General features: G+C 41.4%; 1 protein-coding gene across 4 annotated transcripts in view; it reads left to right on the top strand.

The window, feature by feature from the left end:
- Positions 1–23,619, top strand: part of LTBP1 (latent transforming growth factor beta binding protein 1) — a 447,138-nt gene that overhangs the window by 45,680 nt on the left and 377,839 nt on the right. For all 4 annotated transcript variants that reach the window (XM_040350808.1, XM_040350809.1, XM_040350810.1 and 1 more), the window contains exon 2: positions 8,994–9,064. In XM_040350808.1, coding sequence (XP_040206742.1) covers positions 8,994–9,064 — 71 coding nt within the window. The remainder of the gene's footprint in view (positions 1–8,993; positions 9,065–23,619) is intronic.

The raw sequence follows: 23,619 nt of genomic DNA, 5'->3' as shown, positions 1-23,619 counted from the left end.
AAACACTGCCAGTACTTATTACAAAGGAATGTGTCAGTGTCTGTGTCAAAGACCAGACTGTTGTTTTTCTTTTATGTGTCTTGCCTTTGATCATGAGAGGGAAGCAGATTTGCTCATTTTGAATATAGTACAGGTGCAGAAGACTAGAAGTTGATTTACTAAAGGCAACTAAGCTGTTCACTTTGCTAGGGAAGTTGCACTTTGCAAGGGAATTATCCCCAGAGCTTACTGAATGAGGGGAAGCTTGGTTCACTTCCATCATCCAATCATATGCAAGCAAAAATTCATTTTTTAAATTCCCCCTGCAATTTCACCACATTCTCTAAGCGCTACTGAAAATCCCTTTGCAAAGTGCAGCTTCCCTTGCAAAGTTAACAGCCCATTTGCTGATATTAAATCAACCCCCATATCACTTGAGAAACAATAGAGTTTCTTGAAGTGGATGTAAACCCTCACAGTGAAGTGAACAGCCTCAGATGATACACAGAGATGAAACAAATCTCCTAACATAAGTTTTAAGCCTCGTACACACGACCGAGTTTCTCGGCAAAAACCAGCAAGAAACATGCTGTGATTTTTTTTTTGCCGAGGAAACCGGTTGTGTGTACATTTTTCGACGAGGAAACTGTCGAGGATCCCGTCCTGCCAAAAGGAGAGCATGTCTTCTTTTTCCTCGACGGGAATGGAGAAACTTGCCTTGTCAAGTTCCTCGACAGCCTAACAAGGAACTCGACGAGCAAAACTATGTGTTTCGCCCGTCGAGATCCACGGTCGTGTGTACGAGGCTTAACATGTATATCTGCTGTCTTTCCCTTTCTATATTCTATACCGGGTTAGAATTTTTTACTTACTCACTCTGTACTGTGAGTGTTGTCTTGGATTACACTGGGAGACAGCTGATTGGAGGAAAGGCACCCCCCTCCACATAGGCAGACACTTGCAGAGCTGTACTGTGACAAGACAAGCTCTCTGCTAATCTACACATATTTCAGGCTGCTTTTATCTCCAATCTCTGAGAACTTGTCAGAAGTTATCATGCTGATAACAGAGAAATGAAACAGAGAAACGAAATGGCAGAAACACATGGGGGACAGTGCTTTGGAGAGAGATAAGAAAACACTACAGATATATGTGCCCAGGTCAAATTTCATGAATCAGTTTTCCATCCACTTTAATTAGAGAATTGTTGCCAGTATAAAACATATTGAAAAAAATCATTAAAACTATTGTTTTTTTTCTTTTTTTCTACTACAGTAATGCCCAGTACACACGATGAGATTAACGGATGAACGATCGTCCGTTTTTTTTCGTTGCATGCTAATCTCAGATTGAAACTGATGAGTCTCAAAAATTTGCATACGACAGAATAAAAATTCAGGAGTGATGTCATTTTTTAATGCATTTGTATCGCATTTTCGAACGACAGCTGTACTGATTAAACAAAAATCGTACGTGCATTTTCGTGCATGTCCGATCAAATAATATTGGATGAACTGTCCTGATCGGCTCTCGAAAGCTCTGTACCAATGATCATATTATCGTACGATTGCTCCAAAATCTGTAATATTTTTTTTTACAATTTTCTGATCGTGTGTACCGGCATTAGGGTGCGTTTCCACAGGCGCTAAACAAGCATTTGTATATTTAGCTGTTTGTGGAGTTCTGCGTAAGGGCCATTTACATTTGTGGTTGGGAGGGTAATACAATTGAGCCACTAGAGGCCGATTTGCTGACAACCTTAAGATTTACAGCGGCTTAGGGGCTCTGGGCTTCAGCAAAATGGCGGCACCCAGCAAAAAAAATAAGAACAATGCTGGGGCCAATTTACAGCACACATTAATTTTTTAGTGTGTAATATATGCTCCTTGCCAAAGAACAGTGGGCCAGATTCACAAAAGGGATACGACAGCGTTTCTCCTGATACACCGTCGTATCCCTGTTTCTATCTATGCGACTGATTCATAGAATCAGTTACGCATAGATATCCCTAAGATCCGACAGGTGTAATAGTTTTACACTGTCGGATCTTAGGATGCAGTACCGCGGCCGCCGCTGGGGGGAGTTTGCGTCGTAAACCAGCGTCGGGTATGCTAATTAGGAGTTACGGCGATCCACTAAGCTTTTTCCCGTCGTTACGTCGCCGCGAGTGTTAGTTTGCCGTCGCAAAGATAGGGCACCTTTTTACAAAGTGGAAAATTACTCCACCATGTAAAAGTATACCCGTCTTTCCGTGTCGCTTTTGAATTTTTTTAAATTTTTTTTCTTTTTCCCGGCGCAGGTCTTTTTTTCACGTCGCGATTCACAAAACGTCGGGGCGTCGTAATTTCGCGCAAAGCAGGTTGGGAAATTTGCGTCGGGAGCATGCGCAGTACGTCCGGCGCGGGAGCACGCCTAATTTAAATGGTACCCGCCCCATTTGAATTGGCCCGCCTTGCGCCGGACGGATTTACGATACACCATTTCCAGGTAAGTGCTTTGTGGATCGGGCACTTAGACAGAAAATTTGCGGCGGTGTAACATAAATCGGTTACGTTACGCTGCGCCCGGGCTACGTGAATCTGGCCCATAATTTTTTATCAAGTTGTAATGGATAAAGTTCTACTTTAAATCTCCTGACCCATCGGAGAACCTATGCTTGCCTATTTCAGGCTGCTCTGGTCTGGTCACGTGATCTCCCCTGTGTCAGACAATGGTGGCTGCAGAGGAGAGAGCGCTCCATAAATGACTAGTAAAGAGTAGAGCGGTGACATCACCCATTGGCTTCAGTGGCTCCCTCCTCCTCCCCTGAAGCCTAAATAGGTAAGTGCAGTATATACATCTTTTTTACACAGATTAGTTAGCATAGGTGTTGGGAGGGGGAGGGGCAGTTTTAAAGATAGTTAGGTGTAAGCTGAAATAACTCCACAAGGCGCTAAATATACAAGCTAAATATTATCTGCCAGAGTATTTGTATAGCTGTCCATTCAGTCCTGAAATACACACAACCTTTCACACACTTTTACAAATCTCATAAACCCATATTTTATTTAGAACAGAAAAAAAGAAAACATATCAAATGTTTATGAAAATATAATACATCAGCGCTTGGATGTAAAAACCCCTTAAGCTGCTTGTTCTTTTTTACAAGTGCTTTTATACTACGAAATACGTGAGTGTATTTCCTTTGTTTACATATTAACCACTTCATTACTGGGCACTTAAACCCCCTTCCTGCCCAGACCAATTTTCAGCTTTCAGCGTTGACGCATTTTGAATGACAATTGTGCGGTCATACAACACTGTACCCAAATTATATTTTTATAATTTTTCTTCCCACAAATAGAGCTTTCTTTTGGTGGTATTTGATCATCTCTGCGATTTTTATTTTTTGTGCTATAAACAAAAAAAGACAATTTTGAAAAAAAAAAACACAATATTTTTTACTTTTTTTTTTTTTTTTTTTACTCAGTTTAGGCCGATACGTATTCTTTTATATATTTTTGTTAAAACAAAATTGCTAAAAGCGTATAATGATTGGTTTGCGCAAAAGTTATAGCGCCTACAAAATAGGGGATAGATTTATGATTTTTTTCTTTTAATTTCTTACTAGTAATGGCAGCGATCTGCAATTTTTTTTGTCAGGCCTGCGATATTGCGTCGGACATATCGGACACTTTTGACACTATTTTGGGACCATTCACATTTATACAGCGATCAGTGCTATAAAAATGCATTGATTACTGTATAAATGTGACTGGCAGGGATGGGGTTAACACTAGGGGGTGAGGAAGGGGTTAAATGTATTTCCTGGGTGTGATTCTTACTGTGTGTGGAGGGGGACTGACTGGGGGAGGTGACCGATGCTGTGTCCCTATGTACGAGAGACACAGCATCGGTCTCCTCTTTCCCTGACAGGACGTGGAGCTCTGTGTTTACACACAGAGCTCCATGTCCCTGCTGTCCCTGCCGATCGCGGGTACCTGGCGGACATCGTGGCCGCCAGGCACGCGCATTGGCATCTCAGCGATGCGCCGGGCACAGTTTTTCCCCGCTGTGCGCCCCCCAGCGACGCGCGTGGGGAATGCAAATAAAAGGACATCCAGGGACATCTACCCGGCAGTTAAGAGCCGCGCTGTGGGTCTCAAGTGGTTAAATAGTGTAATTCCGTAAAGAATAAATAAATATGTGCCTTCCTTCTTCTTCTGTCTATTTGAATGGTTGGGCTGAGTGCCGGTTCTGATTACATCTATTGATATCCATCGTCCTAAACACCCCTCTGGAGGGTGTGTCTGTATAGTGAGCCTGAATCATCCCGGGTGCATTACATCACAAAGCCAGATTGACTCATTATTTGAGTTCAATCTCTCTGGTAAGCGACTGGTGCTGGTGGATCTTCTATCACATTTTATCACTATTTTTTTTATCTTTTTATTTATATCAGGACAGAGACCCACATGGGTTATCACTATTTTTTGATGCACATATATAATTCAATTGATTGTCACCAATTATTGGACTTTATACATTTAATTCCTTTTACTTTTAAGGACTTTTTTTTATCCACATTTTCTTATGTTCTGTATATTGAGTTTATGTAACTAGTTTACTTAATTCTTTTCACATAATTGATTTTAGTTCATTCTCAAAATTGTTATCTGTTAGCACTGCACTTTTTCTATATTTTTACTGTTGACCCGTCCCAACTTTTTTGAGACATGTTGCTGCCATCAATTTCCAATTTACCTTATTTTTTTCTTAAATTTATACATTCTCAGCCAAATTCCATATGTTTTCTATTCTGAAAAAGATTTGGGTTATTAAAAAACATGCAGCGATTTGCTTATCTTATGTAGATTTTACACAGTGTTTTAATTTTTTAGGAACTGGGGTTGTATGTATCCCTGTAGAAAAGATATTTAGCAGATTTGAAATGCTGTCTGTTTCCCCAAAACACTTATCTTTCTGTCTGACATGTTGACAAGAAATTAAGGTAAATCTCTTCAGCTGCAAAGCACATAAAATACTAACAGGGATTCTGCATTTTATCTTATTCTACACAAACATTTGTTTTTATTGCTGTCCCCATAGAAAGATTTTTCTTCAATTTTTTCCTCAAATAGATGGGAATGGAGAAAAAAATCTCCCAAATCGGGGTACAGTAAAAAGTCAATAGTTCTGATCTCCTGAAGTGGGGTTGTCAAATGGATTTCTGGCCATTCAGACTTCAGATCTCTCAGATCTTATCTCTTTAAAATGATAGTTTAGTGTGGCTTGGTATGATAAAGTTTGAAACACAAAATCATAAATTATCATTTAATAAATAACTATAAATAAATATAAAAAATAATCATATAATAATAATAATAAAATTAATTTAAAATAAAATTAATTTCCTCATAATTCACTATCGCTCAATTCTGTAAGTGTTCTAATTTACTATCGCTGTTTTCTAGCTGGTCTAAAACCACTTTTGACGTAAAGGGACACTTTTTGGTTGCCATGGACAATATCAAGTTTCCAGGCAGAAAGAACAGTGTATATAATATACAACTGCATGCAGGGCACTGGACAGAGCACTAGGGATAAAAGGGATGTGAAATGATTTGATACAGTACTGTAATCTGTAAGATTACAGTGTACTGTATGTGTTATGTTTTGTGTACTTTTAAAATTTTCTGCCTGGCTCCGCCCGCATGCGCTGCCCCCGGGGCTCCATCCCCGTGCCTCGCAGGGAAGGGAGCCCGGCCCACAGAGCATCGGGCAGAGGACACATCCCACAGATGTGAGATGTCTGTGGGATGTGTCCTCTGCCCGATGCTCTGTGGGTCGGGCTTCCTTCCCTGCGAGGCACGGGGGTGGAACCCCGGGGCAGCACATGTGGGCGGAGCCAGGCAGAAAATTTAAAAAGTACACAAAACATAACACATCTCAGGATCCTGGTGACAAGGTAAGTACACTGGACCAGGATTCTGCAATCCAATCCCGAGTGTGGCTCAGGGTTACCACTAATAGTACTGAAACTTATCTGTGCCTGTGGGATGTGTCCTCTGCCCGATGCTCTACGGGCCAGGCTCCCTTCCCTGCGAGGCATGGGGGTGGAGCCCCGGGGGCAGCGCATGCGGACAGAGCTAGGCAGAAAATTAAAAAAGTACACAAAACATAACACATCTCAGGACTTATTGCTGTATATTTACTAAAAACTCAACAGTCATAATGGCAGCTGCTGATACCAAGAGGAAGCGTTGACACTGACAGTGCCTACAATCATATTATTATTACCATTATTTGTAGTTGATGAGCTGAAGAGCCTGGGGACCCCTGGACTAAAGCCATTACAATGTTACTCATTCTACAATATTTTAAAGTGTTACATTTTAGGCATCATGCACATAAGGTGTTTGATTTGCTTCTCTAAATGCCAGAACTTCTGGCAGGAAAAAGCTGCTTAAAAATTGTCCTAAAGCCGTGTTTTTAGGTGCATTTAAACACGTATAGTCTTTGGGCATTAATGGATTCTATTGGCCAGAATATTTGTTTATTCTGGTTATCAGAAGACATTAAAGCTTAAGCGTGCCTAAATGCGTCTAGCGTTTAGACGTTTAGACGCATTTTCATGTGTTTGGGTGCATTCTGCGTGTAAACACTACTCCTCTAGCACGCCTATTAACACCTACAGTATGTATAGAGATACTTTGACAGGCTGGAAAAAAATGCCAAGTACCTGTAAATGTTTTAAAGCCCAGTGTGCATGAGGCCTTAAGGGGTTGGTTTAGATATAACCAACATTAGAAATAGTATTTTAATCTTGTTAACGCTTTATGTTTTGATGTGTGAATTCTTATGACTGTAACGGAAGGAGAGGCCTCAGCTGATGTTTTGTCATTCATTGGTATGTGAGTAAACTTAGATTTCTTTTTCTGACCCTCTAGCAATGTTGATGTCATGCCCACAAGCCTAATATATGTGTAAATTAATAAATGAGGCATCTAACGCTCTCCAGTAATGCTGTTAAAAAGATCTGATTACACGGTACTATTGCTGATATGTTGGTTATGCATTTAAGTTCATATTCTATATAATCATCACTTATCATCTATGATGCACCATTTTATTAAAACTTTTTGACTTCATTTTAAGTGACATATCGACTCAAAATGTTTTAATGACAAATACACCTTGAACTGGATTTTCAAGAAAAATGGGAATCCACATTTTAAAGGGGATCTTTGTATATCAACATGAAAAAGTCTTATGCCTGCACAAGCCCCCTATAAACAGCACCCTCCATCCTTGTATTTATTACATTACTTAGTGCAGTGGGGTTTAACCACTGAAATGCAGGGCTTATGCCGCGTACACACATCCGTTTTTCATGACGAGAAAAATTCAATTTTTTAAATTGGTCGTTAAAAACGATCGTGTGTAGGCTCCAGAGCATTTTTCTCGACGTAAAAAATGGGCATTAAAAATTTAGAACCTGCTCTATTTTTCTCGTCGTTTTTCACGTTGTCGTAAAAAGCAGTCGTGTGTAGGCCAAACGGTGGCGCCATTCGAATGGAACTTCCCCTTTATAGTGCCGTTGTACGTGTTGTACATCACCGCACTTTGCTCAAGCATTTTTGTGTATGCAAGGCAGGCTTGAGAGGAATCACGTAGAGAAAAACATTGTTTTTTTCCATGACATGAAAAACGGTCGCGTGTATGCGGCATAAGACTTATAGGTAGATTCACAAAGAGTTAGGCCGGCTTATCTACAGATAAGCCGACCTAACTCTGAATCTAAGCCGACCTATGTTTAAGTGTATTCTCAAACAGAGATACACTTAAACATATCTAAGATAGGACGGCTTGCGCCGTCCTATCTTAGATTGCAATGTTTTGGCTGACCGCTAGGTGGCGCTTCCATTGCGGCCGGCGTAGATTATGTAAATGAGGGGATACGCCGATTCACGAACGTACGCCAGGCCTACGCCGTCGAATTACGTTGTTTCAGTAAGGGATAGGCCGCCTAAAGTTAGAGCTATGCTCTAGTGGACTAGCTAATTTTAAGTATGGCCGCCGCGAAATTCGAAATTTTAACGTTGTTTGCGTAAGTCGTCCGCGAATCGGGATTTATGTCGTTTACGTCCGCGTCGAAATCAATAGGCCCGTACGGCGTACTTAGCCGCAATGCGCCCTGGGAAATGTAGGCGCACGGCGCATGCGCAGTAAGAAAAAATGTCAAAAAACGTGAGGTCAAGCCTCATTAGCATTAAACACGCACCCCAACCCATTTGAATTAGGCGCCCTTACGCCCGCCGTGTTTACACTACGCCGCCCTAAGTAAGGAGGTAAGTGCTTTCTGAATCATGTACTTTCCTCTCTTACTTAAGGCGGCGTAGTGTAAACACGCTAGGCTACGCCGACCTTAACTTTAGGCGCCCCTACGTTAATCTACCTATTAGACTGAATAGAATATTTTGTGCTTGCTTAATTGTTTATTAAAAACTACCATTTTAACCTCAGGCTTCAACACCAGAGTTTACATGCAACTGTCAAGTGAATTCTTAATGGTAGCCCTTTGCACCGGTGAAAACAGTAATAGAGATATGTTGGAATAACGCTAAATGCTACGTGGAAAGAGTCTTAACACATAGTCATAGGGGTTGATTTTCAAAAGGCAAATAGAATGTTTACTTTTCAGGGGAAGTTAAACTTTCCAAGGGAACTTTCCCCAGGGCTTATTGAATAAGGTGAAGCTCTGCTGGTGAAGCTTGTAGTTGATTGGGTATTCTTTGCAATGTCTGGAGAAACTTCCCTTGCAAAGTGAACAGCCTATTTGTCTTTAGTAAATCAACCCCATAGGGTATTCTTAGTTTTCCAGGAAATCCCATAGAAATTACCCAGATGTACAGAAATGAGAAGGTTCCTTTGTGCTTAACAGGAATTGAAGTTATTATATAGTATACATATGTACAGAAAGTATAGTCTACATACTATGTACAAACCATTAATGTCAACTCTTCTTGTTTCAGGGTTAATGTCTGTGCAGGCAAGTGTTGTCATGGTTGGAGTAAATCAGCTGGATCTGAACGATGTACAAAACGTAAGTATTCAATTCTAAGTTCACCCTTAATCATCATATGAACCCCAATCATATAGATCTGTTATAATAACATTTTTGATGTGAAACATAATAAGCCAATTTCATTGTTTTTCTGAACATCCCCAGTTATAACTATTTAATTTTAGTCCCCACTGATTTTTTTTTTCAATTGATTTGTACAGTTTATAGGTCAAATTAAAGGTGGAAAAAGTTCTGAGATGATTTATCTTCGTCACATTTTTTTACATCACAGAAACCTGACTTTTTATATCCACTGTAGCTCAGTCCTTTATGGGGGGGAAGGATGTATTCTGTGTCTTTGCAAAGCAGGGACTAGAATCCATCTCTCTTCCTAGTAAAATAAGCACACCATGTACACAAAAACACTGGCTAGGCAGACAGTTAACCCTTTGATTGCCCTAGATTTAAACATCCCAGCCAGTGTCATTAGTACAGTGACAGTGCATATTAGCACTGATCACTGTATTAGTGTCACTGGTTCCTGCAGTGTAAAAAGTGTTAGTTAATGTCCAATTGTCCCCCACAATATTTCAGTCCCGTTATAAGTTGCTGATCTCCCCCATTACTAGTATAAAAAAAAAAATTTATGAATGCATCCCATAGTTAACGTTTGCATAAACCAATCAATATACACTTATTGGGATTTTTTTTGTTACCAAAAACATGTAGCAGAATACATATTGGCCTAAATTTATAAATTCGATTTCAATTTTTTTTTTTTGGGTGTGTTTTATAGCAGCAATGTAAAAAAACATTGTCGCTCTTTGTTTATAGTGCAAAAAATAAAAAAACGCAGTAGTGACAAAATACCACCAAAAGAAGGCTCTATTTGTGGGGAAATCTGGCCTGGTCATATGGGGGGAAGAGGGGTATATTTTCAGGAGGTCACATGGTTAACCAATGCTTTTATTTTTAAAATCAAAAAGAATTAACATAGTCGGTTCTATAGCTGTTACATTTTTATTCCATTCATTGCCCTCTTGAATGAAATGTAAAATTAAAAAGGTTACTACAATTCAACGGATTCTTCATAGATATATTTTAATAAAGTGTTACTAAACCCACAACAGTAAAATCTGTCTGCATGTGCAGAACAGCATGCTTGTTATACTCACTGTGGAACTTAAAGTGGAGGTTCACCCTAAAACAATTATCTAACATTACATCCAGCATACTAACGACATGTACAGTATGCAGGTATTTTTTTTTTTCGCCGTACATACCGTTATATTGTTGTTTTCCCCCCGACTTTCGGGTTCTGATTCCCGCGGGACTGGGCATTCCTATCCCTGGCTTAGATGATTGACGTCTGGTAAAAAACTTCCCATGGCTCACAAAGCGCGTCACCAGTTTTCCATAAATAGCCGACCTGCGAGTCGGCTCTATATGGCGCCTGCGCAGTAAGCGGCGGGCGCAGGCGCCGTATAGCGCCGACTTGCAGGTCGGCTATTTACGGAAAACTGGTGATGCACCTTATGCGACCATGGTAAGTTTTTCACCAGACGTCAATCATCTAACCCAGGGATAGGAACGCCCAGTCCCGCGGGAATCAGAACCCGGAAGCCGGGGGGAAAATAACAATATAACGGTATGTACGGCGAAAAAAAAAAAAATACCTGCATACTGTACATGTCGTTAGTATGCTGGATGTAATGTTGGATAATTGTTTTAGGGTGAACCTCCACTTTAAGGTGTAAATCCTCTGCATTGGGTAAAAAGGCTCTTTGATCCTGTATGGGCAGATCCTCCCCACCTGCAGGTTCTCTCTTAGCAAGGCCAGATAAGTCACAGTGGGGGTAGTACTGCTGCACATGCTCAGTTTGGTCTCTGTTGCTGGAGAGAACATTTCCTTGTTGATTCGAGCTAGCCAGGTCACATGATATTGACATCACAGATGTGGACATGTATACAGATCCTCAATGACAGCCCAGTCCCTCCTTCCTTCTCCTTGCCCAGTAACTAAAAAAGAACACAGTGGGTGGGATGTCACATCTTGATTAATGGCTAATCCACCTCCCATAACAGCATGAGGACACAAAGGTATATAGTGGCAGTATTTTAATGTAAAAAGCTATGGGCACTGAAGTGGGGCAGATGAACTATTTTCATATTAGTGGGTTTAGTAACTCTTTGAAAATGTCTTAAATCTCTCCAGCCTTAGACAGGTTGTTTTGAGGCGGCCTAATATTGTACAAACATTATAAAGTAAAAATCCGGCTCTGGTCATAAGTAGGGGTTGTGGAGCAGTAGAAGTGTATTGGGGCTGCAACTACCGATTATTTTCATAATCGATTAGTTGGCCGATTATTGTTTTGATTAATCGATTAATCAGATAATAGCCTTTAAAAAAATACAAATAATTAGCATTTAAAAAAAAAATATGGGCCAATTTTTTGGGCAGATTACAAAACACAAATTGCCGCAAAACACATTACATGCTTTTCTGCAGCTTCTCCATTGAAGTATATTGAACGAAAAAAAACAAAATAGCACCGTTTTGCCTTAAAAAGTCCTTGCCTTTTCCAAATACGCAGCAGCTGAAAAAAAATCATGGATGTGAACGTGTCCCATAGGAAAGCATGTAAATGAACTGTAGTGTTTTTCTGCAAAAATCACCAAAAAACAGAGGTGTGAACCCAGGCCTGAGATGTTTAGTAACATAATGGGGGTTAAAAAAAAAAATAAGTACAAAAAGAGCAAATAATCACTACTGTAAGGGGTTCATTTTTTTTTCTGTGGGACAGTGAAAGTAATATTTACAGTAGTGATTTGCTTTTTTGTACTATAAAGGGATAATTTTCGTTTTTTTTAACCCCATTATGTTACTGGCCAATTAATCGATTATGAAAATTGTAATCGATTAATTTCATAATCGATTCGTTGTTTCGGCCCTAAAGTGTATGCTTTTCCACATTTGATAACATTTGTTGGTGTGCAATTCCCAGGTCTGGTGTAGCAGGAGGGAAGGTTTTTGCAATAAGTTGAGCGGCCTACAGGTTTATCTGGCTTCATGCAAGAAAAGACTGAAAGCTGGAAGAGACTAAAACCAGTATCTTTCATTTAAGAAACAAAGGGGTGTTGATATTTAAAGGTTCTCTTTTTAGACCTGCCATTTCTGGAAAATGATCACCATGTACTTTTGTTTCCTGTCTTTCACCACTTGCCTCTTCAGTAGTACTGGAAAAGTCCTTCTGATTTATGCACGGACACTGGGCCTAGAAGCTGTAGCAGCCCACCCAGACTGCACTCTGCTTTCTGTACTGTTGGTGATACTTTAGGAAAAACTAAGAAAAGATTAATCACTGTCTGAACTTGAAACTTACTTACTATTAGAAGCCATCAGATTTTACGCCCGTTTCACTATGTGAAATTTTCACTCCATTTTAATAAAAAAAATGCAGAAAACCTAAACTATCTCAAATTAACCCCTGGATCAAATACTTATAATACACGGAAGAATAAGTTGAAAATTACCTAAAAAAAATAACCACACAATCAAATAAGCATTACTAACCTTAGAGAAACTAAACAACAAAGGAAAAAAAAAATATTGATTTGATAAAAAAAAAAGAAAAATGGGACAGGTAGAATTAGCCAACAAATCTAAGTACAGTGGAACCTCGGATTGCGAGTAACGCGGTTAACGAGCGTTTTGCAATACGAGCACTGTATTTTTAAAAATCGTAACTCGGTTTGTGAGTGTTGTCTCGCGAAATGAGCAGGATTCAGGCCAAAGCGGCGTTTGGCCTGAGGTAGGGGGGGGGGGGGGGGCGGTGCCGAACGTCGGTGATTGCAGCAGATCAGCACCGTTCGGAAATGCACGAAAAGGCCAGAGGACAGCTCGGCTGACCTTGGCAAATCTCGGGGACAAAGTCTTTCCGAGGTTTGCCGAAGTCAACCAAGGGGGCCTTGGGCCTTTTCGGCAGTTTCCGAGGCCCTCCCACGCCCCCCGCCTCTGGCCGCAATCGTAATTGCCATTGAAGTCAATGCGGAACAAATTATTTTAGTTTCCATTGACTTCAATGGGGAAACTCGCTTTGATACATGAGTACTTTGGATTACGAGCATTCTCCTGGAACGGATTATGTTTGTAATCCGAGGTTCCACTGTATAATAGTTTAAGAGAGTTTGGGGTTTTAAATGAGGGAGAACACTTGCTACTGTGAAGTCAGGGGTTGTGCGCCCAAGGCTGGATCCTCCTAGCAACAAGACAAGATGGGGAAATGATTACTGTGGCCAGGGTTTTTTTTTCCAGGCATCCAGTAAGGTGGAACCAGATGACCTACACTTATGGCACTTGCATTAATCATAATTTTTCTAAGCTGCACAGTTTTTTTTAACCTACTGGAGTCCCTTGACTGCATAGGCAATTTTCTTGAAAAAGTGAACCTAGCCTTGTAAATCCCATGATTTTCAGCAATATAATATAGTGACCTGCAGATGGCACTATTGTTTAGGTTGTCTATTGAAACTGAATACAAAACCGTTATTACTGTACGCTCAGAAGCTGGCAATGCCTTTTATAAGAAAGAAATCTTGGAGTCTACATCTCAATTAATAATTGTTTATCATGACTTAGAAGTGATTGCAGCAAGCAAGTAGAAATACACACTTAACACTTGAACAAGGATTTAAAAGCCCTAATTACAGACCACAGGGCATTATGGAAACTGCACTGCGAGATAAATTCTTATCTGTTTTTACTTGTTTTATGTAACTAAGTAGAACATGAGAAAGAAACAAACTGCCCAATTAATGAGGATAACTAAATGAGTTTTTCATTTAGTTCAAGATTTACTTTTTAATTACTTTGCACATTTCCTGTAGATATTTGACCTCAATTTATTTTGCAAAATATGTTATAAAAAATATATCTTTCAGTTGTATTATGTGATGTAATGCAAGTAAAGGAATGGGGGATTCAAAAAAGGCATTTCTCTTATTGTCCATGGACAGACACAGCTCCTTAAATCTTGACAAGTGGGTTATGTTCCCTGTTTACAGGAGAGGACTAGGCAGAAACATGTTAGATAATTAAATACATGTTACATTAACAGAGTTGAACAGCCCCGGCAAGGGGGCGGTCCCTCCAGACATAACCCTCCTCACTGCAGCATGCAGCCTCAGTTTTGTTCTGCCTAGCAAAGGAGAAGGACGTATGGCTCCCTTTGGGCCCAGCGCCCTGAGGAGAAATTGTATTTTATTTTATTTAAATTTGTTCTTGAAGAATCTTCTTTCAACTGAGAGAAAGGCTGGATAATATAGATCCTTGTAGTCTAATCAGTCCGACCAGCGAGCGTAGGCACACCTTTGCAAAGAGGCTGGGTCTGCCACGCCATACCCAATGACTCATGGGGTGGCCAGTGAGCTTTGCTCCGAGGTTCACATTTGACTGGGCTGTGGTGTTGTCTCACTCACAGTGGACCGGGCCGACAGCTACCTCCAATGCTGGTTGTTTGGTCTGTCAGGAATGCGTCGGACGGGTAAGTACAGTCCCTCCCGCTTAGGTGGGTTGGTACGGCTGGGCATTCCTGGGGTTCGGGGGTCCTCTTCTCCTCCCTTCCCGGCTCCTTTCCCCCTGCTGCATTGTTAACATTTGCCGCTGTCAGGGGGGGGGGCCTTCCTGAGGGAACTGTGTATCTGGCCTGAGTTTTTTGTACTGGGGCTTTCCTGTGAGGGTTTTTTCCTTTTTTGGCACTTTTAGAAGGCTTTTACTGGTTCAATGCAGCATTTTGCCGCCATTCTGCAGACGCTGGCGCCATTTTTTGGGTGGTTTCTCAATTGCATTGAAAACTCCCATTGGCGGCCATTTTTTCGTAGCCGCGCCATGTGCAACTTACATTGCAGTCGGCCATTTTCCTGTGGCCGCGTTCTGAACGCTCGGCGGCCATCTTTGGGTAGTCCTGACCCCTAGTGCTGAATTCTACGGCGCACACAGGTCCCTTCGACGGCCGCAAGTTACCTCTCGGTTTTTTCCTCCCCACACGCCGTGTGCTTTGGGTGGATGGCAGCGCTGGGCAGTCCCCTCCCGAGGTGAGTCCCCTGGGTACCCTCTGACATAGATCTCTGGACCAAAGCAGTTTATTAGTATCCATTAAACTGTATGCTACTAAAAAAGCAGCCCACCTTTTTAAATAAATGCTGTTATTTATCTGTCTCATTAAAACAACTTAAAGTGATAGTAAAGCATTTTTTTTTTTTCAAATAACAAACATGTCATACTTGGCTCCATTGTGCAGTACGTTTTGCACAGAGTGGCCCCGATCCTCCTTCTAAGGTGAAAAAACACAAGGGGCTACAACCACTTTAAGCTTAGTAAAAGTTAAAAACCACAGCACAAGGGACATTACTTATTATCAATGCAATGTGTCCCTTGTGCTTTTGACTCCAGCTTTGGTTGAAATATTCCTCCTCTGATCCTTTCCCTCGACCTGCTGCCATAATCTTCTAGTGCAGCAGGATTAATACAGATGAGGTTCATGCTCAACAATGCCCACTCTTTCCTCCCCCTCCTGACTTCATATTAGCAGTATTACAGCATCTAGGAATGGAAAACAATATATAAATGGAGGATGGACAAATAAATGAAAGGTCCAAAAAATAAAAGGAGCTATTACAACCCATTCCTCCCCTACCACCGCCATCAGAGGATTATGACAGCAGGGGTGGGGCCGGGGGTGGGGGAATTGGAGGAGGAAGCGATCAGCAGAAACCAGCAGAACAAGGGATACATACCATTGATTGTAAGTAATATCCCATGTGCTGATTTTCTTGGACTAAATATAGTTTTTTTTATACATTATTATTGTTTCTGCCCTCTGGTATGCAAAGTCCTTTCTCACTTCAAATGACTCTGTCACTACTAAAGTAAACCATTACTATAAAAGAAGATACTCCATAATTCCAGTTCCCTAGCTACTGCAGGTCTCCAAAATGTGCGGAAACCCACTGTACTTACAAAGAAGCAACAACAAAAAGAACAATCCTCTCAGTGTGGAAAGGTGTAATGTTTTTGGGGTGCATGTGGCTCCATTAGGCCTCATGTACACTGCTGCTAGTAAACAGATCTTTAGGAGCAGTTGGGCATTACACAGGGTCGTTTATAGTCGTTTCTAGGCAGTTGAGTTTAGAAGCATTTTTTGGAATGCAAAAAAAAAAAAAAGTAAGGACGGATGTTCAGAGACATTTGAAACACCAAATTCCTGTAACAGCTTGTAAACGCTGCTAAATGTGGTAAGTGTTTTTTAAAAAAAATATATATTTTTTTAGACGCAAACGCGGCTAATTTGAAGTTTTTAAACGTTGGTTTCTAGCTGCCAAGTTAAATTGTTCAGAAGAGGTTAAACAACGTCCAGTTTACATGAAGCCTTAGTCACTGAAAAAAGTAATCAGACAAGTAGCTTTCCTTTGTGGCTCCCCTCCTCCTGAAAATCACTGCAGGCAGCTCTCATACAAGAGCTGTAACCAAGCACTAGAGCTGCACGATTAATCATGAAGAATCAAAATTGCGACCTTTTTCCCTTCCCGATTTTCAAAACAGCATGTCACGGTCAGGGGCGTCGGCAGGGGGTGGCTAGGTAGGGCTGAAGCCCCGAATGTGACCCCGAAAAGCCCAGAGTCTATGGAATGCTGCTATTTCCATTGTCAGTCCCGAGCACCGGCTGCCGTGACCAATCTGGTTGCGAGTGCGCTGAAAGTGGCCGAGTGCGGCCGAAAGTGGTCGAGTGCCATAGCGTCTGAAAGTGGCTGAGTGCCTAAGTGGCCTAGTGCGGCCCAAAGAAGGCGCGTGCCATAGCGGCCGAAAGTGGCCGAGTGCATCTGAGTTCCGCAGGTACCGCCATCTGGAGCCTGCAGCGCCAATGCGAGGACCGCAGAACATGTGACGTGATGACTGTGACATCCATCTTAGCCTGCAGGCTCCAAAAGGCGGGAACGCTACATCCCCACTCGGGCGGGCGGCTCTCCTCCTCGACTCGGCTCTCCTTCTCGGCTCGGCTCTGCTCCTCTCCTCTCTGATGCTGACGATTGACTGACTGACTGCCTGCTGTGCCTGCACACCACGGCTTTGGTAGGTCAGACACACAGTGTGTGTAATATGTATGCCATTGTCAGTAGGTCACAGTGTGTGTAGGCCAGGAGTCTGGCTCGGGGATACCGCTAATGGTACTGGATTTCCACCCCGAGCCAGACTCGGGAATACCGCCAGGGAGGTTAAAGACGTGATTAAGTGAAAACAAAGTATCTTTTTGTTTTTTTTAGCCCTGGCATAAAGCATAGTATTAAGCCCTCAGTGTTTTTTAGCTGAACACATTGAACACAATAAAAACAATACAGTGGAACCTCGGATTACGAGCATAATCCGTTCCAGGAGAATACTCGTAATCCAAAGTACTCGCATATCAAAGCGAGTTTCCCCATAGAAGTCAATGGAAACTAAAATAATTTGTTCCACATTGACTTCAATGGTGTGCAATACCGCATGTGGCCAGAGGTGGGGGGGGGGACACACGGAAGGCCCAAGGACAGCTCGGCTGAACTCGGAAAACCTCAGGAAAGGAGTATTTCCAATGTTTTCTGAGCATTTCCAAACCACTCCGAACTGCTTTGTACGTTTCCGATCAGCTCCACTCGTCTCTGCATGGCTCCGGCACCCCCCCCACCTCAGGCCAAACGCGGTACTGCACACTGCTTTGGATTGAATCCTGCTCATTTTGCGAGACAACACTTGCAAACCGAGTCAGAATTTTTCAAAATACAGTGCTCATATTGCGAAGCGCTCGTTAACCTCTTCACAGTAGAAATATTTGCCAGCACACCATGGAACGATGTAAATAGCATCCAAACGGATGTTTTTTTGCATGATCACAACACAAAGAAAGTGCAACGTTTCGGAGCCGCGTAAGGCCCCTTCGTCAGGCATGTGACAGACAGTTTCTTAGCTTGGAGATGGGAGGGGGGAACAGGGGAGTGTCTTGTCTTCCTAGTCTATGGGGTTGTGTGTTTATTGATGCACACAGTGTAGATAAATAACTAGCCCCTGCACGCAAGGATGGCTCCATAGGATGCTGCAAGAAAAAGAAGCCACCCTGAAACAGAAAACCTGGGGTGGTGGATATGGCACCAGCTTAAACTGGAACATAAGCAATTAGAAGATAAAGAAGCTGCATGCTTAGTAAGTGAATAAATCAGCTGCTGATAGCGCTTTAACACAGAGGCTTTAATATCACTTTAATCCCTTTTTTTACATCCCCAGGGAGAAGTTATGACTCGTATATTAACCACTTAAGCCCCGGACCAATATGCTGCTAAATGCCCAAAGGCGTTTTTACAATTCGGCACTGCGTTGCTTTAACAGACAATTGCGCGCTCGTGCGACGTGGCTCCCAAACACAATTGGCGTCCTTTTTCCCCCACAAATAGAGCTTTCTTTTGGTGGTATTTGATCACCTCTGCGGTTTTTATTTTTTGCGCTATAAACAAAAATAGAGCGACAATTTTGAAAAAAATGCAATATTTTTTACTTTTTGCTGTAATAAATATCCCCCAAAAACATATATAAAAATTTTTTCTTTCCTCAGTTTAGGCCGATACGTATTCTTCTACCTATTTTTGGTAAAAAAAATCACAATAAGCGTTTATCGGTTGGTTTGCGCAAAATTTATAGCGTTTACAAAATAGGGGATAGTTTTATTGCATTTTTATTAATTATTTATTTTTTTACTACTATTGGCGGCGATCAGCGATTTTTTTTGTGACTGCGACATTATGGCGGACACTTCGGACAATTTTGACACATTTTTGGGACCATTGTCATTTTCACAGCAAAAAATGCATTTAAATTGCATTGTTTATTGTGAAAATGACAGTTGCAGTTTGGGAGTTAACCACAGGGGGCGCTGTAGGAGTTAGGGTTCACCTAGTGTGTGTTTACAACTGTAGGGGGGTGTGGCTGTAGGACTGACGTCATCGATCGAGTCTCCCTATAAAAGGGATGACTCGATCGATGCAGCCGCCACAGTGAAGCACGGGGAAGCCGTGTTTACATACGGCTCTTCCCGTTCTTCAGCTCCGAGGAGCGATCGCGACGGAGCGGCTATAAACGAATAGCCGCGCCGTCGTCCCGGATCGCTCCCCGTGGGAATCCGACCGCCGCATGTAGCGCGGGGGGGTCCCGATCGCCCGATCGCAAGGACGTACCTGTACGCCCATTTGCCTGTACGTGCCATTCTGTGGACGTACATATACATGCGGCGGTCGGGAAGGGGTTAACAGCAATTATTTAAATTGTTGGGTTTGCCAGGGGCATTTATTTGCATATTATGGACCTGGGCAGAGTTCAGCAAATACAAACAATTCTTACAGTGATGGGTTTTTACATATTTCCTGCATGGTCAGAAATCGTATAATTCATTTTTGCAATGCATGTATCACGATTTTACAGATGTTACCATTGAGATTTATGGGACCAAAAATGTCTGAATATGCTAAAAAAAAAAGCTCATGTACATTTTTTGAGCATACAGGGTAGAGCTTATGGCCACTTTGCATACAAATCTGAATAGGGACTGTAACGGAATGGCCCATGATACCCAGAGACTTTTGAAGGATGCGGGGTACTCCTGTGCCAGCTTCACCAATGACTCTTATGTCTAGGGTCATCCAATGTCCAATAGGGGCATAGGATGACTGAGAAATGATATCTCGGATTACATGAGATGGGACAGTAACGATAATTCATGTATTGCAGGATATCTTGAAATATTACAGGTGGTTAATTCTGACCCCAACAGGTCAATAGCAGAGTGACTCATTCATGTGTGGACACAGACTGTTGAGGTGCTAATTAAGTCTACCTGGCTGTAGTGATAAAAGCTTGCTGTGTTTGCATTCTATTGTCTATTGTGCTAATTAAGTCTGCCTCTCAAGAACCTTTCATTGTGTATGCTAATGACATTGTATTGTGTGAAAGTTCTATTGATGAAAGATATGTGTTGGCAGTCTGAAAGGTCAGATGTCTGACCTTTCAGGTGTGGTGGATTACAAGGTCAATTATGTTTACTAAAGGAATGTGCATTATGTAGCAGGTGAGAATAACTTATCGCGGAGTCAGAAAGTCTGTCTAAGATGTGGATTGAGGGGGACTCGTTAGCACCCCTTTGTGTGATGTTGTGGGTGGAGTTGAGTCATTGTCCAGATTTGGTTTCTAACTGTATATAACAAGCTGAGTTTACCATTAAAGTGTTCATCCATTTTGGAACCAGAGACAGAGCTGTGTGTTTCTCGTTTCTGGGGAAAATCCAATGGATCGTATCTGTTGGATTGTCGGATAAGGTGTCGTGGGTTGGTGGAATGGAATATCGTAAACGGTGTTAACCCCTGACCGTTACAGGGACAATTAGAAAGCATGACTTGCTGCGTAGTCAGGTGCAGTAAAGCGTAGGGAAACATGTGGAAAAGCACTCAAGTGTGAATGGGGGCTTAATCATACTGAATTAAAAACGTATACTAATTGTATATTGGAAGGTAATTTTGCCTGAATAGTTTGATAATTGGCAGTAAGTGAATATTCAAATAAATAGTAAATCCCTTCATTATAAGTGGTTTTATTTTCCAAAAAGAAAAATCCTTGGAAGAGTTGTATTCTCCCTCAAATGTCCCCATATCGGGGTCATGTTTGCACAATCACTATTATTGCCATTGCAGGAATGTACCAGATGTCTGGAAGTGGACCAGTGGAGAATTCCAGGAATATCTAAACTGAGGTGTATTTAAGAAAACAAACTTTCCTTGGAGAGCGTTTATTATCAGACAGTACAAGCTTTTTCAGTAAGGCAATGCAAAGTGAAATGGTGTTGTGTAAAATACAGTGGTACCATGTACGTTCTCATATCTCCTATCCTGACCTCATTTATGTCAGCATCAGGGAACAACATCAGGACGCTGGGAGTAGGCAAAACCTCTGTATGTTGTCACAGCAGAGAACCTTTCCTATGAAAGATTTTTAGAAGTCTGTACATGAATTGTCCTTATCCATGCCACCTCTTTTGGCTATAAGAATATCTTACTTGTGGAAATGTAATAAAACAACCCATAGCCTTTACCTCCCTGGCGGTATGATTATTTCAGATTTTAGGTGCTGAAAGCGGTACAATTATTTTGCATGAAAATTTGACATTTTATATTGTAGGTCTGTAATTCTTAGGAATAACTCACTTAAATCTGTCCAAACAAGAGTCTAGTAGACATCCCGGGTATGATAAAGTTTGAAACACAAAATCATAAATTATAATATAATAAATAACTATAAATAATTATAACAAATAATAATGTGATTATAATAAAAATTATTCAATAATGTAATCAAATCAAAAACACAGAAATGTCCTCAGTTGCAGAATTGTCGCTGTCACTACTTTTATTGTTTAATGACGAATTTCCCCACAAATCGCTAGCGCTCAATTCTGCAAGTGATTCTAATTTATTATCACTGTTTTCTAGCAGGTCTAAAGCACTTTTGATGTAAAGGGACACTTTTTGGTTGCTATGGTCAATCTCCAGTTTCCAGGCAAAAAGAACAGTATTCACTATATAAAAGTGCATGTAGGACACTGGGCAGACCACTAGGGACACAGGGGGTGTGTATTTATTTCATACAGTACTGTAATCTATAAGATTACAGTATACTGTATGTGTACTGTGTATTTACTTTTTTTAATTTGGCGCCGAACTCCGTCCCCGTGCGTTGTAACGCCGCAGGGAACGGAGCTCGGCGGCACACGGGCACTGTGTGAATCGAGCGAGAAGGCAGCTCGATCACACAGCAGGGAGACATTGCAGGATAGAGGGACAAGGTAAGCACACTCTGCCTGTGAATACTGCGATGCGATCCCGAGTCTGGCTGGGATACCGCTAATGGTACTGGATTTCCACCCCGAGCCAGACTCGGGAATACCGCCAGGGAGGTTAAAGTGGTTGTAAACCCCCACATATACCTAGTGAAATGACTGGCCTTAGCTGATACACAGAGATGAAACAAATCCTCCTATATAAGTTGTACCTGTTTATTTTCAAGCTGTATTTCTCCTCCTTCCATTGTGCAGAATTTACACCCTGAAAAGCAGGGGGCGGAGAGCTGAGTTACATTGGTGAGAAGAGCTGATTGGAGGGAAGGGACACCCCCTTCACACAGCTCATAAGAAAAGTAGTTGAGGTTGCAATCAGCTAGAGGTCCCTCACCTGTCACCATTTTTATTTTGGTGTCAGGAGAACTTGTTAGAAGTGACTCATGCTTATAGCAGAGGAAAAAGACAGCGGACAGAAATTACACTAAAGCCTCATACACACAATCAGATTTTCTGCGGACTAAGCTTATGACTTTTGTCCGAAGGGCGATGGCCAGGAACTTGTCTTGCATACAAACGATAAAAAAATTGGTGGCCAACAAACGCTCTTTAGCGCCACCCTTTGGGCAACTTCTGCTAATGTTGTGTTATGGTGTTGTCCGACGGACTTGTGTACACACGATCAGAAAATCCGACAACACACAATTGTTGGCAGACAATTTTAAAGCATGCTATCCCACATTTGTCCATGGAAAATCCGGCAACAATTGTCCGATGGAGCATACAAACGGTCGGATTTTCTGACAGCAGCCTGTCATCACACAATTCCCATTCGCTTTAGTGCTCTAGACTGAGACACGTGCACACTATAGAGGGATTTTCTTTGCTCATATTTCATGTCTGAGGTTTACAGTAGTCATTTATGCAGGTCAACTATTATCCTCAACTCCATGCTATTTCGAACTTTCAAAATGACTGAGCACCGTTCTAAAGCTTCAAGATTTCATTTTTCTTTAGTTAGATTGCTAAAAACTGAATAATTGCCTTTGAATACTGCATTTTATCTGTCATCGCTGATTTTGTGCTGCCATAAATAATAAGCCCAGTTGCGTGTTTACAAGTTATACCGTCCTACTTTTCTTTTCAACACGTATCCTGATAAACCAAAGCTTTTTTTTTTATGATATCTTTTCCAGAAAAGCACATCATGTCTCTTTTTATCAGTTTTTCCCTTTCTGCCCATGTTTACAGCCCTACACCATTAATCATTTTACTGTCTGCAAGAATAGAAAGTTTGTGATAGTCTTCAGAACAACTGGGTCATAGGTTCTGCAATGTGCGGGTGGTGGCTTGAAAATGGAATGTTTCCCTTACTAAAGCCATAGATAAATCTATACAGAAAAGCCAAGCATTCTCTGCTTTCCAAAACACATGCACAAACACACAGAATGGCCTTTAATTATCTGAAGAAGCCCAGACAGTCTTTTTCAGCAAACCGCGTAAATGTTACGGATTATTCTTACAAGTGCACATTTCGCCCTCTAGTGGCTGATGTGGGTAAATACTGGTCTGACTTGCACCAAAATACACAATTTTTTGTTCTTCTGTTGTTGAGAGATACAACATGATTGACAGATTTCAAATATCGTTTTTTGTGTTTGTTTCTAAATGAGACACAGTTTGATTCCTATC

Source organism: Rana temporaria, chromosome 4 (genome assembly GCF_905171775.1).
Source record: "Rana temporaria chromosome 4, aRanTem1.1, whole genome shotgun sequence".
Classification (NCBI taxonomy): Eukaryota; Metazoa; Chordata; class Amphibia; order Anura; family Ranidae; genus Rana; species Rana temporaria.
This window is presented reverse-complemented; position numbering and strand designations above follow the sequence as displayed.